Here is a 15,072-nt window from a genome sequence, read left to right on the forward strand (position 1 = left end):
TCCCTAGCCACGTGCTTCTACATCTGCATTGCTTGCTGTTTGGGGTTTAGGCTGGGTTTCTGTATAGCACTGTGTGACATCAGCTGATGTAAAAAAAAGGGCTTTATAAATACATTTGATTGATTGATTGTGGGAAGCATTGGAGGCAACATAGCCAGCATCCTTGTGGAACGCCCTTCGAACACCTTGTAGAGTCCAGCCCCAACAAATTGAGGCTGCTCTGAGGGCAAGGGGGGGGGGGGGGGGTGTATGCTGTTTGTGCTGGGTGTTTATAAACAAAGTCACAGATATGGCTTGATGATATGGCTCGTTTTATTGTTGTTTTCAGCAGTTAGATCCATGCACCACGTCTACAGTTATATATTCCACCAAGCTGCAGTGACATCTGTGTTAAGTGATTTTTAGTGAATAACATTCTGACCTTAAGTCTTAAGTTTACTTAATTTACCCTTGGCATACAAAGAAAGCATTAGATTATGAACAAGCACAGAAAGAGAGATGAAGAGAGATGGATGGACTGACTGATGGACGAACAGACATGGCAACTAAATCAAGAGTCAAGCGCCCTGAAGACAGCAAAGATAAAGAGACTTTCCAGGCCTTTACCTACTCCTTTACCTACTCCTTTACCTACTCCTTTACCTACTCTAGTCCAGTAATTGAGATACAGCATCAACATTAGAGCCATTATAGACACTAGTCAGTGTCCCTTCACAGGGTTAGCTGGGTCGTGAGGAGTGGTTGGCACCTCACAGTGCCCTTCAGGGGGAACTGAAACAGAGATTGAAACCGTTAGCGGAGGGAGCACACATGCTGACCTACACCCGCCCTGAGAGCAAATCAAGGCAAGTGTTACAGTAAGATCGGTACAAGACCTTTACAGTACAGGAAGCATGTATGATTGGTAGAATTCCCAGCAGTAGTGGACAGCAGACTGTGAAGTGTCCTCTGTAGTGAGATAGATCTCCATGAGGTAAATCCACAGTCATAGTGAATATAGCTGTTGACTGACTGAGCGATTACACAGACTGATGAGATACTGTAGGACAGGGTTCACTAACTGAATGTGCAGGCTTTTGTTCCTGCCCTAATCACCGTCTTCAGTCTGGTCCATGATTAATGGACTCAGGTGTGTTACTGTAGGGCTGGAACGAAAGCCTGCACACCCAATAGCTCCAGGACCACCCAGTAGCTCCAAAGTTGGAGACCCCTGCTGTAGGTTGACTGCTAGTTGCTAGGACTGTGAGTTGCGGCATATACAGTCCAGTTCAGAGCAGAGGCAAGATAGAGAGAGCAGTATTTCCAGAACAGAGTAGGGATGAGTGTTTTCAGAGCTGTTACACAACAGTTACTAAACCACAGCTAGCGCACACACAGCAAGCCAAAAACACATGCCACATATTTTCAATATCCCCCAGCCCTACAAATAGCAAAAAATACAAGACTGTTCACAGTTTTCTTTTTGCTCAGATTATAATAAGAAATGCTCCAGTGTTCCACATATTTTTTTACGCACCACTAAAGCTATGGTGGACAGAAGCATATCAACTGAGGCCAGACTTTTGTCTTACTATACTAAATCATCCACATCTGTAGATGAGTAGGTTTCGCCAGTTGCAGGATGCAAACATTTAGACTGGCTAGCTGAGTTCTACATAGCGATTGTAGACTCCTGGTGAACAGTAGTACAGCGTGTCAGTGGTGCTGTGATGATCATAACCGACCACCACTAGAAACACTGACAGAAAGAAACTCCTAACGTAGCCGTTACAACAAGTAGGCTGCCCCTAACCACTGATACAGGGTCAGATTAATTGTTCATCTGCCCAAAGGTTAAGGTTATTGAGGGTTAGAATAATCTGATTCTAGATCTGTGGTTAGGTGCAACTTCTACCTAGAGTTACAGCTGTGTAACAGTATACAGTATATACAGGAGGAGGTGTTCTCCAGTGAAGGTGCTACAGGGTCAGTGTTAACCACATAATTAATGCTACAGGAGGATAACACAACCATATTACATCAGCCTCCAAACACTGACACACCTTTATACACAATATCATACAGCCAGGGCACAGAGAAAAAGCTTCACTTTACTGGGAGAGTATTAACCGTGTGTGTGTGTGTGTGTGTGTGTGTACATGTCAGTGTGTGTTTACATAGGTGAATTCAGCTGTAGATGTGTTGAGTTATAGACATTGAGCAGTTGCTCTCTGTGGAGTCCAGGGGTAAATGGGGAGGGCCTCTCCCCTGAAGAGAGGGGGGAGGGGTGGAGGTGCAGGGAGCTGGTCCCACTCTCTAGTTTTGATGAGGAAGGAGGGATGGAGGTGCAGGGAGCTGGTCCCACTCTCTAGTTTTGATGAGGAAGGAGGGGTGGAGGTGCAGGGAGCTGGTCCCACTCTCTAGTTTTGATGAGGAAGGAGGGGTGGAGGTACAGGGAGCTGGTCCCACTCTCTAGTTTTGATGAGGAAGGAGGGGTGGAGGTCCAGGGAGCTGGTCCCACTCTCTAGTTTTGATGAGGAAGGAGGGGTGGAGGTGCAGGGAGCTGGTCCCACTCTCTAGTTTTGGTGAGGAAGGAGGAGAGCAGAGACTCCCCTGCTGCTGCTAGCTTCTCTTTTCACCCAACAGCCAATAGTCCTATACAATACCCTGGCGAAAGAGGATAATTAATATTAGATCAGAACTGCACAGTGTGTGGGATATGCAGTATGTGTGTGTGTGTGTGTGTGTGTATGTGTGTTACCTGGTTACTAGACGTCCAGTTTGCCAGGGCTGAGGCTGTGGAGAAGCTGGGCGGACCTGGGGGAGGAGCTAGTTAAGGAGGCGGGGTTATAACCCTGGATCAGCAGGTTCTTGTTGAGGTCTCCCAGGGCTGCAGCACTGCCTGGCTGCAGCCTGGGGTAGGGGGGTGTGTCTGGCAGGGCGGTGAGGTCCAGGAGGTGCTCCAGGGTTCGGGCGTTACTCATGCTGTTTAACGCCTCGCTGACGGGAGAGAAGTCCTGAACGATACCCAAGTCATCCCTGGACACAGGGCTGGGGATACAGATACAGTATGAAATATGCCTGTTAACACATGGGATTGTGTGTGCATGTGCATGTATGTGTGTGTGTGCAGCTCACCTGACGTCCATAGACTGTACCCCGTCAGACAGCTCGTCCCCTCCACAGCTCTTTCTCTCCAGGGGGCCCAGCGTGATGAGAGGGGACTCATCCTGATCCAGCTCCCTGCCCTGCCCTGCCTGGCCCCTGATCACATCACATACACCTGAGAAAGAGGGGAGGGGGTTGGACACACCTAGTAAGTAACTAAAAACCTGCATGCATTGATAGTCAAGAGTAACACAAAGTAACAATACAACCCTGTCCACCACACGGGGGAGCTCTAACTGTCCCCGCAGCTGAGTCACCCTGCAGTATATACTGTGCGTGTGTGTTTGTTTATACCTGAGGATGAGGAGTCCGTTTCACTCTTACGCGTCCTCTTCATGATCTCCTCAATCCGCTATGGACACACGCACGCACACACACACACACACACACACAAGTTTAGGGAAACAGCTTAAAGGGCAGCATATTCAGGGGTAAGGTGTGTGTGTGTCTGTGTGTTAACCTTCTTTCTCTGCAGTCTCTCCTGCTCCTCCTGTACTTGCAGCAGTTCTCTCTCCTGCCTCTTCCTCTCCGCCTCCCTGTGAGCACGCAGACACGCCTCCTCTCTCTACACACACACACACACCAACATACACACACACACACACACACACACACTTCATTAATTCCCTGAACTGATTAGAATTTCGGAAGCTGTGGGTCAGATATAATATGTAGGATCAGAGAGCTAAAGTAGGGAGTGAACTCACCTGGCTCCAGTTTCATTTTCAGGCCTAAAAGCACAATGTGGCAGATAGAGCCATGTATATAAACCACATAGATCTGAAACTGCTAGAAACATGGCAACATGGCCTTGGAGAGGTCACATATTGACTATCTGTGACTAAACATCTTTGTCACATGCAGCGGTGATGCCCAATGACTGTATATATGAATGGGCAAAGCCATGGCATTATGTGACACCATTCATTTCTATGTAAAGACTCAATAGCGCATTGAAGCCAAATAGTTAAGATGGTGTCTCATGGAGACATAACATGAGCAGATTAAGCTACTCCAGGAAGTGACGTTGCAGGCTAGCTCAGTGCTGCCCCCTCTCATTGAATAACTCAAGTTGAAGGCCGACCGGGGTACTGCAGGCTGCCATGAGCAATGAAATTATCGTTGTAACTTCTTGTGTGTGAATTTAAAATCATCCGCTCAAGGACACACATATGGTGTATAGAAGCAATCATTGGTACCAAATGTAGTTTTTATTTACACAAAGATTCACCACAAGGATTGCCATTTTCCCATTCGCTAGAATGGATGTTCATGTTTGCAATGCCTGCTGTACCGCGGTTGGCCTTGAACTTCCGTGGCTTCAAGGAGAGGGGGCAGTCATTCTCCCCTGGTGAGGCCTCATGGTGTGAAGTTTAAGCCCTGAGCCCTGACCCCTGACCTCTCGGTCCAGCTGATCCTGCATGTCTTTCCATCGTCTCTCCTTGGTCCTTCTCTCCTCCTCTTCTCTGCTCTTTCTCTCCTCCTCCCGTCTCTCTCTCTCCCCCTCCCGTCTCTCTCTCTCCTCCTCTGCCCGTTGTGCCTCTCTCGCCTGCCGCTCCCGCGCCTCCTGCTCTCTCCTCAGCTCCTCCTCAGCTCTCAGCCTGCATACACACACACAAACACACACAGTAAATGCACAATACTTAGCTTGATCCCCTTGTTCAAAGACGCTTAGACCTTATTTTTTGACATTTTCAGTGGTAATGTTAACCAACACGCCCCCATAAATAAAATTTGAATTAAAAACAGGTTCAGCCCCTGGTTCGACCATGATCTGGCAGAGTTACTCCACCTCAAGAATTCCATTTGATAACACATACTCAGGCTGACTGGCTCTCGTTCAAGGTAAATGAGAAATAAGTGCACTCAGGCTAATCCGGAAGGCCAAAGTTAGTTACTTTATGGAACAGTTCTCTCTCTGTGGGTCCAACCCCAAGAAGTTCTGGAAAACGGTTACAGACCTGGAGAATAAATCCTCCTCCTCACAGCTGACCATGTCCCTTAATGTTGATGATGTGGTTGTTACTGACAAGAAGCACATGGCTGAGCTTTTTAATCACCACTTCATGAAGTCAGGATTCCTATTTACCTCAGCCATGCCTCTTTGACTGGCCAACATTTCCTCATCTCCCACCCCTTCTAATGCGACTAGCCCCGATGCTCCTCCCTCTTTTTCCCCTGCCCCGCTACAAAGTTTCTCCCTGCATGCGGTCACTGAGTCCGAAGTGCTAAAGGAGCTCCTTAAACCCTTTCTTCTTTAAGGTTGCTGCCCCTATCATCGTCAAGCCCATCTCTGACCTTTTTAACCTGTCTCTCCTCTCTGGGGAGGTTCCCATTGCTTGGAAGGCAGCCAAGGTTCGTCCTTTATTTAAAGTGGGAGATCAAGCTGATCCTAACTGTTATAGGCACATTTTTTATTTTGCCCTGTTTATCAAAAGTGTTGGAAAAACTTTTCAATAATCAACTGACTGGCTTTGTTGATTATTCTCTCTGGTATGCAATCTGGATTCCGATGTGTCACTACAACCTTAAAGATCCTAAATGATGATTCTAAGCAATGTTATGCTGCTATTCTTATTGACTTGGCCAAAGCTTTTGATACGGTAGACCATTCTATTCTTGTGGGCCGGCTAAGGAGTATTGGTGTCTCTGAGGGATCTTTGGCCTGATTTGCTAACTACCTCTCTCAAAGAGTGCAGTGTATAAAGTCAGAACATCTGCTCTCAGCCACTGCCTGTCACCAAGGGAGTACCCCAAGGCTCGATCCTAGGCCCCACGCTCTTCTCAATTTACATCAACAACATAGCTCAGGCAGTAGGAAGCTCTCTCATCCATTTATATTCAGATGATACAGTCTTATTCTCAGCTGGACCCTCCCCGGATTTTGTGTTAAACACTCTACAACAAAGCTTTCTTAGTGTCCAACAAGCTTTCTCTGTCCTTAACCTTGTTTTGAACACCTCCAAAACAAAGGTAATGTGGTTTGGTAAGAAGAATGCCCCTCTCCCCACCTGTGTGATTACTACCTCTGAGAGTTTAGAGCTTGAGGTAGTCACCTCATACAACTACTTGGGAGTATGGCTAGATGGTGCACTGTCCTTCTCTCAGCACATATCAAAGCTGCAGGCTAAAGTTAAATCTAGACTTGGTTTCCTCTATTTTAATCGCTCCTCTTTCACCCCAGCTGCCAAACTAACCCTGATTCAGATGACCATCCCACCCATGCTAAATTACGGAGACATCGTTTATAGATCGGCAGGTAAGGGTGCTCTGGAGTGGCTAGATGTTCTTTACCATTCGGCCATCAGATTTGCCACCATTGCTCCTTATAGGGCACATCACTGCACTCTATACTCTTCTGTAAACTGGTCATCTCTGTATACCCAGCACAATACCACTGGTTGATGCTTATTTATATAATCTCACTCCCCCCTATCTGAGATACCCATGGCAGCCCTCATCCTCCACGTACAACACCCGTTCTACCAGTCACATTCTGTTAAAGGTCCCCAAAGATCACACATCCCTGGGTCGCTCCTCTTTCAGTTTGCTGCACCTAGCGACTGGAACAAGCTGCAACAAACACTCAGGCCGGACAGCTTTATCTCCATCTCTTCATTCAAAGACTCAATCATGGACACTCTTACTGACAGTTGTGGCTGCTTCGCGTGATGCATTGTTGTCTCGACCTTCCTGCCATTTGTGCTGTTGTCTGTGTCCAAAAATGTATGTACTATGTTTTGTGATGCTGCCATGTTGTGCTGCTGCCATGTTGTGTTGCTGCCATGTTGTCTTGCTGCCATGTTGTGCTGCTGCCATGTTGTCATGTTGTGTTGCTACCATGCTGGGTTGTCATGTGTTGCTGCCATGCTATGTTGTTGTCTTAGGTCTCTTATGTAGTGTTGTGGTGTCTCTTGTCATGATGTGTGTTTTGTCCTATATATTTAAATAAAAAAATCTCAGCCCCCTGTCCCCGCAGGAGGCGTTTTGCCTTTTGGTAGGCCGTCACTGTAAATAAGAATTTGTTCATAAATGACTTGCCTTGTTAAATAAAGGTTAAATAATTAAAGTATTTAAAAAACACACACAACTCTCTGCACATCCTTCTGACCCGACAAACACACACACACCTCTCCCCCTCCTGTCGTAGTTTGTCCTCCTGCTCTTTCTGTACTCTGGCCAGACGCCGCCTCTCAGCCAACAGTCTAGACGCCTCCTCTGCATCCGTTGTCCCGGCAACGTTCCTGCCTGTGGGCGTACCTGGAGAATCTGTGAGGAGGGAGGAAAGGGGACAAGGTGGGGAGCAGTAGAGTAGAGGGGGAGTGGGGCAGAGACATAGAGACAGAGGACTCTGGTGTACAGCAGACACTGATGAAAGCAGTTTTCTCTGAAGTGTTCTGTTGTCTTCTCTAGGGTGGCTCAGGTTGCAGACTCTCTATCTCTCTCTCTCTTTCTGTCTATCGATATATCTCTCTCTCTTTCCCTCCACCCCTCTCTCTCCTCTCAAGGGTAAAGCATATATTAGTGGTGAGTTCTGAACACACGCGCACACACACATCCCTACCTGTCGCCAGGTCTCTGCTGCAGGACTTGGGGATCTTCTTCTCTGCTGGGTCCGGCTTGGAGGACTTCCTCTCCAGGGTTCCATGACCCCTGGCCTCATGGTTGCCCTCGGTTACTGGGGGTCGCTGGCGGAGGGGGGAGGGAGGGTACTGTCCCGGGGAGCAGGGGGATTGGGCACGACTCTTAGTCGACCTCACCCTGTAATAACAATTCACCTTACTTGTATCTTTTATACTACGTAGTAGGTAAAGCTTCTTTACAATAAGTATATATTATAATACAAAATAAAAAACAGGAAAACCAAGAAACCTTTTGGGCGTGCCCATTGCTTTGCTATGGGCTCTGGGGGAGGAGCTTCGGGTGGGAGTGGTCGGAGATTCTAGGCGTCTCATTGAAGAGTCAGTCAGACAGGAGGCGGGGCCTCTCTCTGTCTAAAAACACAAAAGAAGGAGTGAACGTGTGCTCAGAATAATAATGTAGTAATATAAATGCATGTACACACATCTATTGTACTGACTGTGGGTGTTCTGGGGGTCTTGTCTTCCGGGGGTCCATTGCTTGCCTTCCTGGAGGGGGAACATTTGTAGGCCGGTCGCTGGGGGCTGGGGGATGCTAAACGAGGGGACACACCACACACTGCATTGTCATAATAGGGCAGAGTGACAGACAATGCAGAGAAACACACAAGAGAGAGTCATATTAGATACTGTTGCTTGGCAACACACACACCTCTTTCTGGTGAATGCAGGGAGGCTGAAGAGTTGGAGAGGCGTTTAGTGATTGGCTGGTCCGGGGAGGGTGGTGTCAGGAAGTCACACACTGCAGAGAGATGCATGAGAAAGAGTCACCCCAGAGGGACAGGAAGAGGTAGGAGTCTTCTTAACCCACGAATACTAATACTACATTCATATTTTCTCTACCTTCCCTGAAGTGTACACTCGTTCACTTCCCCTAATGGGGAGGGTTTGGAATGGACTGAAATATGGTGGGAACTCATATATGCATATGCTTATAACAATCTTCACATCAATGAGAGAGAGAGGGATGAGTGCACACTTTAGGGAGGAGGGTAAAGAAAACAGGTAAGGTCAGATATGTCTGTCTGTGGTTAGGGGCAACTTGTACCTGGAGCAACAGAGACACATCACATTACACACAAATCACATTACACACAAATTACAATACACACAAATCACATTACACACAAATTACAATACACACAAATTACAATACACACAAATCACATTACACACAAATTACAATACACACAAATTACAATACACACAAATCACATTACACACAAATTACAATACACACAAATTACAATACACACAAATCACATTACACACAAATTACATTATACACAAATCACAATACACACATGTAGGAGACACAATACTAGAACATTACTCTGTAGTTATTCTTTTTTAAATATATTTATTTATTTATTTATTTAACAAGTCAAGTCAGTTATGAACACATTCTTATTTGCAATTGACGGCCTACCAACAATAACGGCCTACCATAGTTAGTGAACAACTATGCCACAAATTCACCAAAACATCTGACACACTGATTGTGCTTCAGTTTGACTTCCGTGTTGTATAGTAAGAGACTAATGTATGTTCCATCTACAGTGCATTTGGAAAGTTTTCAGAGTCCTTGACTTTTTCCACATTTTGTTACGTTACAGCCTTATTCTAAAATGGATTCAATAGTTTTTTCCCCCTCATCAATCTATACTCAATAGCCCATAGTTCTCTGCAGATCCTCTCAAGCTCTGTCAGGTTGGATGGGAAGCGTTGCTGCACAGCTATTTTCAGGTCTCTCCAGAGATGTTCGATCGGGTTCAAGTACGGGCTCTGGCTGGTCCACTCAAGGACATTCAGAGACTTGTCCTGAAGCCACTCCTACATTGTCTTGGATGCGTGCTTAGGGTTGTTGTCCTGTTGTAAGGTGAACCCTTGCCCCAGTCTGAGGTTCTGAGTGCTCTGGAGGAGGTTTTCATCAAGGATCTCTCTGTACTTTGCTCCTTTCATCTTTCCCTCGATCCTGACTAGTCTCCCAGTCCATACTGCTGAAAAACATCCCCACAGCATGATGCTGCCACCACCATGCTTTACCGTAGGGATGGTGCCAGGTTTCCTCCAAACGTGATGCTTGGTATTCAGGCCAAAGAGTTCAATATTGGTTTCATAAGACTAGTGAATCTTGTTTCTCATGGTCTGAGAGTCCTTTAGGTGCCTTTTGGCCTTTTACTGAGGAGTGGCTTCCATCTGGCCACTCTACCATAATGGCCTGATTGGTGGAGTGCTGCAGAGATGGTTATCCTTCTGGAAGGTTCTTCTATCTCCAATCACGGGAACTCTGGAGCTCTGTCAGATTGACCATCGGGTTCTTGGTCACCTCCCTGACCAAGGCCCTTCTCCCCTGATTGCTCAGTTTGGCCTGGCGGCCAGCTGTAGGAAGAGTCTTGGTGGTTCTAAATGTCTTCCATTTAAGAATGGAGGCCACTGTGATTTTGGGGACCTTCAATGCTGTAGAAATATTTTGGTACCCTTCCCCAGATCTTTGCCTCGACACAATCCTGTCTCGGAGCTCTACCGACTATTCCTTCAACCTCATGGCTTAGTTTGGCATCCACTGTCAACTGTAGGTCTTATATAGACGGGTGTGTGCCTTTCCAAATCATGTCCAATTAATTGAATTTACCATAGGTGGACTGCAATCAAGTTGTAGAAACATCTCAAGGATGATCAATGGAAACAGGACGCACCTGAGCTCAATTCAAGTCTCATTGCAAAGGGTCTGAATCCTTATGTAAATAAGGTATTTCTGTTTTTAATTTTTTAGACATTTTCTAACATTTCTAAAAACCTGTTTTCGCATTGTCATTATGGGGAAATGAGGGAGATAAAAAGTATTTAATCCATTTTAGAATAAGGCTGTAACGTAACAAAATGTGGAAAAAGTCAAGAGGTTTGAATACTTTGCTGAATACACTGTATACGTTGATACACATGAATACACACACGGATCCTCTAGCACAAAGGAGAGAGGATGGTTTTATGTTAGTGTGTGTCTGAGTACCTGTCTCGAGGGGTGGGGGTTGTCGAGACTTCTGCATATCCTATCAGCTGTGTGTATGTGTGGTTAGACTGCTGCAGGCAGACAGGAAGTATGTGAACTCTCTGTTCTGATTGGAAGGAGCTAGTGGACCCCAAGGACCAAAGGGAGACAACATGTGTGGTGAAAACAACCATATCCATATTCATGCACAGACCCCCCCCCCCCCCATGGGCACACAGGAAGGCAGCAGAATTCCCTGCAAAACACACAGCACACAATCTGATAGGACGAAGGATACTTGGGACAAAATAACACAAATGCATGAACATTATTGTGAATACAGACACAATAGAACAGAGTATAATTATGTATTGCCCCGAAGGAAGAATAAATGTCTTGAACTAGCAATAACAAAGCATAACACAAATGTAGCCAAACACAACAACTGCACACTAAGGGTATCAGGTGGTCTGTACCGTTCCTGGATTGGTTGGGACTGGCAGCAGAGGCGGGATGATGAGGCAGAGCTGAGCCAATAGCATGAGAGGGCGGGGTCTTAGGGTTACCTGTTAGCAGGTGTGGCAGAGCGGAGAAAGCAAAGCATTACACACGCACCTGGGTGTTGCAATCCTACACACACACCTGAGTATAAAATGATATGTACATATGTACTGTGTACGCACACCTACACACACACCTATGTGGTGCAATTGTATACATACATACATACATACCTATGAGTCTCTGATGCAAACACAGACACACACGTGAGACCGGAGCCTGCATGCTGCAGCATCAACTGATCTCAGTTCAGATCTACCATCCATCTGCTAGTTAGAACACCAGTGATGTAGAGTAATGGTAGAGATCAGTAATTGAAGAAGAATGGAAAAAGGTGGTGATACTCCAGACTGTACCAGGGTTGTATTCACTGTAAGAGACACTATACAGTAAGATTCTATACAGTACATTTCTATACAGTAAGATTCTATACTGTAAGATTCTATACTGTAGGATTCTATACTGTATGATTCTATACAGTAAGATTCTATACAGTAGATTTCTATACAGTATGATTCTATACAGTAAGATTCTATACAGTAAGATTCTATACTGTAAGATTCTATACTGTAATATTCTATACAGTAAGATTATATACTGTAAGATTCTATACTGTAAGATTCTATACTGTAAGATTCTATACTGTAGGATTCTATAAGGTATTGTTGAAGAATGTGGTAAACTAGGTATTCTACAAGAGGGGCTGATCCTCTACATCCGCCTAGGCCTGATAGATGAAGTGTGTGTGAATCATTGATGGAATTATAAATGCACCAGAGTCTGGCTATTGCTCTGGTACTGCTCACTGATGGCTGTGTCATCGCTGAAAACACACACACTATACAAATATAAAATGTAATTGCAACTCCTATAATAACCTTATCCATAACACTGCCACAACAGCACGGGTAGACAGATTATGAGGGTGTGTGTGTGTGTAGAGAGACACCAACCCAACGATGGGTGTTTACATACGTAGTAAATATCCCCTGTCAATTTGTGTGTGTGTGTGTCAAGGTTAGATACGTATTTTAGGCCACTGCTGGGAATCAGGCCTGTTTTCCTACACACTGATGCTCACCTCAGGAATAAACAACATCAAACACACACACACTGATGAGGGAGGGTTGCAGCACTTCACAGAAACAGCTGTTTCCAGAGATACCCAACACACACACACACACATCAAACACACACTATTCTTGAGCTAAATACACACCTGTAACAGCATGAAAAAAGTGGCACCGACAGAATTGTCTTATCATCACAGAGTAATAATGCTTTTGGCACACACACACACACACGCACGCACGCACGCACACACACACACACACACACACACACACACATACACACACACACACACACACACACACACACGCCTCTCCCAAGCTGATGCGTTTAAGTCAAAGCGTTGTCCTCCCCTGCATTGCAGCCTCCACACCCTTTCCCTCTCTCTGTCCTCCACACTCTCTCTCTGGTATCTGGTCTCCCTCTCTCTGTCCTCCCCACTCTCTCTCTGGTATCTGGTCTCCCTCTCTCTGTCCTCCACACTCTCTCTCTGGTATCTGGTCTCCCTCTCTCTGTCCTCCCCACTCTCTCTCTGGTATCTGGTCTCCCTCTCTCTGTCCTCCACACTCTCTCTCTGGTATCTGGTCTCCCTCTCTCTGTCCTCCCCACTCTCTCTCTGGTATCTGGTCTCCCTCTCTCTGTCCTCCCCACTCTCTCTCTGGTATCTGGTCTCCCTCTCTCTGTCCTCCCCACTCTCTCTCTGGTATCTGGTCTCCCTCTCTCTGTCCTCCCCACTCTCTCTCTGGTCTCCCTCTCTCTGTCCTCCCCACTCTCTCTCTGGTATCTGGTCTCCCTCTCTCTGTCCTCCACACTCTCTCTCTGGTATCTGGTCTCCCTCTCTCTGTCCTCCCCACTCTCTCTCTGGTATCTGGTCTCCCTCTCTCTGTCCTCCCCACTCTCTCTGGTATCTGGTCTCCCTCTCCCTGTCCTCCCCACTCTCTCTGGTATCTGGTCTCCCTCTCTCTGTCCTCCCCACTCTCTCTCTGGTATCTGGTCTCCCTCTCTCTGTCCTCTACACTCTCTCTCTGGTATCTGGTCTCCCTCTCTCTGTCCTCCCCACTCTCTCTCTGGTATCTGGTCTCCCTCTCTCTGTCCTCCCCACTCTCTCTCTGGTATCTGGTCTTCCTCTCTCTGTCCTCCCCACTTTCTCTAGTATCTGGTCTCCCTCTCTCTGTCCTCCCCACTCTCTCTCTGGTATCTGGTCTCCCTCTCTCTGTCCTCTACACTCTCTCTCTGGTATCTGGTCTCCCTCTCTCTGTCCTCCCCACTCTCTCTCTGGTATCTGGTCTCCCTCTCTCTGTCCTCCCCACTCTCTCTCTGGTATCTGGTCTCCCTCTCTCTGTCCTCCCCACTTTCTCTGGTATCTGGTCTCCCTCTCTCTGTCCTCCCGACTCTCTCTCTCTGGTATCTGGTCTCCCTCTCTCTGTCCTCCCCACTCTCTCTCTGGCATCTGGTCTTCCTCTCTCTGGTATCTGGTCTCCCTCTCTCTGTCCTCCCCACTCTCTCTCTGGTATCTGGTCTCCCTCTCTCTGTCCTCCCCACTCTCTCTCTGGTATCTGGTCTTCCTCTCTCTGTCCTCCCCACTCTCTCTCTGGTATTTGGTCTTCCTCTCTCTGTCCTCCCCACTCTCTCTCTGGTATCTGGTCTCCCTCTCTCTGTCCTCCCCACTCTCTCTCTGGTATCTGGTCTTCCTCTCTCTGTCCTCCCCACTTTCTCTGGTATCTGGTCTCCCTCTCTCTGTCCTCCCGACTCTCTCTCTCTGGTATCTGGTCTCCCTCTCTCTGTCCTCCCCACTCTCTCTCTGGCATCTGGTCTTCCTCTCTCTGTCCTCCCCACTCTCTCTCTGGTATCTGGTCTCCCTCTCTCTGTCCTCCCCACTCTCTCTCTGGTATCTGGTCTCCCTCTCTCTGTCCTCCCCACTCTCTCTCTGATATCTGGTCTTCCTCTCTCTGTCCTCCCCACTCTCTCTCTGGTATCTGGTCTTCCTCTCTCTGTCCTCCCCACTCTCTCTCTGGTATTTGGTCTTCCTCTCTCTGTCCTCCCCACTCTCTCTCTGGTATCTGGTCTCCCTCTCTCTGTCCTCCCCACTCTCTCTCTGGTATCTGGTCTCCCTCTCTCTGTCCTCCCCACTCTCTCTCTGGTATCTGGTCTTCCTCTCTCTGTCCTCCCCACTCTCTCTCTGGTATCTGGTCTCCATCTCTCTGTCCTTCCCACTCTCTGGTATCTGGTCTCCCTCGCTCTGTCCTCCCCACTCTCTCTCTGGTATCTGGTCTTCCTCTCTCTGTCCTCCCCACTCTCTCTCTGGTATCTAGTCTCCCTCTCTCTGTACTCCCCACTCTCTCTCTGGTATCTGGTCTCCCTCTCTCTGTCCTCCCCACTCTCTCTCTGGTATCTGGTCTTCCTCTCTCTGTCCTCCCCACTCTCTCTCTGGTATCTGGTCTTCCTCTCTCTGTCCTCCCCACTCTCTCTCTGGTATCTGGTCTCCCTCTCTCTGTCCTCCCCACTCTCTCTCTGGTATCTGGTCTTCCTCTCTCTGTCCTCCCCACTCTCTCTCTGGTATCTGGTCTTCCTCTCTCTGTCCTCCCCACTCTCTCTCTGGTATCTGGTCTTCCTCTCTCTGTCCTCCCCACTCTCTCTCTGGTATCTGGTCTCCCTCTCTCT

General features: G+C 47.3%; 1 protein-coding gene across 3 annotated transcripts in view; it reads right to left on the reverse strand.

Annotated features, from left to right (window-relative positions):
- Window positions 1-294: 294 nt before the first annotated feature.
- LOC110489627 (MAP7 domain-containing protein 2) overlaps window positions 295-15,072 on the reverse strand; it is a 29,199-nt gene continuing 14,421 nt past the window's right edge. For 2 of the 3 annotated variants that reach the window (XM_036943773.2, XM_090199327.1), the window contains 11 exons: window positions 8,440-8,529; window positions 8,228-8,322; window positions 8,020-8,141; window positions 7,712-7,908; window positions 7,278-7,416; window positions 4,547-4,748; window positions 3,608-3,712; window positions 3,442-3,499; window positions 3,118-3,262; window positions 2,741-3,030; window positions 295-2,646 (listed from right to left, as the gene is read on the reverse strand). In XM_036943773.2, the coding sequence (XP_036799668.1) occupies window positions 2,748-3,030; window positions 3,118-3,262; window positions 3,442-3,499; window positions 3,608-3,712; window positions 4,547-4,748; window positions 7,278-7,416; window positions 7,712-7,908; window positions 8,020-8,141; window positions 8,228-8,322; window positions 8,440-8,529 (1,436 nt within the window). In that variant the 3' untranslated portion in view covers window positions 295-2,646; window positions 2,741-2,747. Of the gene's footprint in view, window positions 2,647-2,740; window positions 3,031-3,117; window positions 3,263-3,441; window positions 3,500-3,607; window positions 3,713-4,546; window positions 4,749-7,277; window positions 7,417-7,711; window positions 7,909-8,019; window positions 8,142-8,227; window positions 8,323-8,439; window positions 8,530-11,255; window positions 11,346-15,072 lie in introns of all 3 variants that reach the window. The other variant, XM_036943772.2, reaches the window with a different exon arrangement.

The sequence above is a fragment of the Oncorhynchus mykiss genome, chromosome 15 (assembly GCF_057628025.1).
Source record: "Oncorhynchus mykiss isolate SJ-2025 chromosome 15, ASM5762802v1, whole genome shotgun sequence".
In the NCBI taxonomy this organism is placed as follows: Eukaryota; Metazoa; Chordata; class Actinopteri; order Salmoniformes; family Salmonidae; genus Oncorhynchus; species Oncorhynchus mykiss.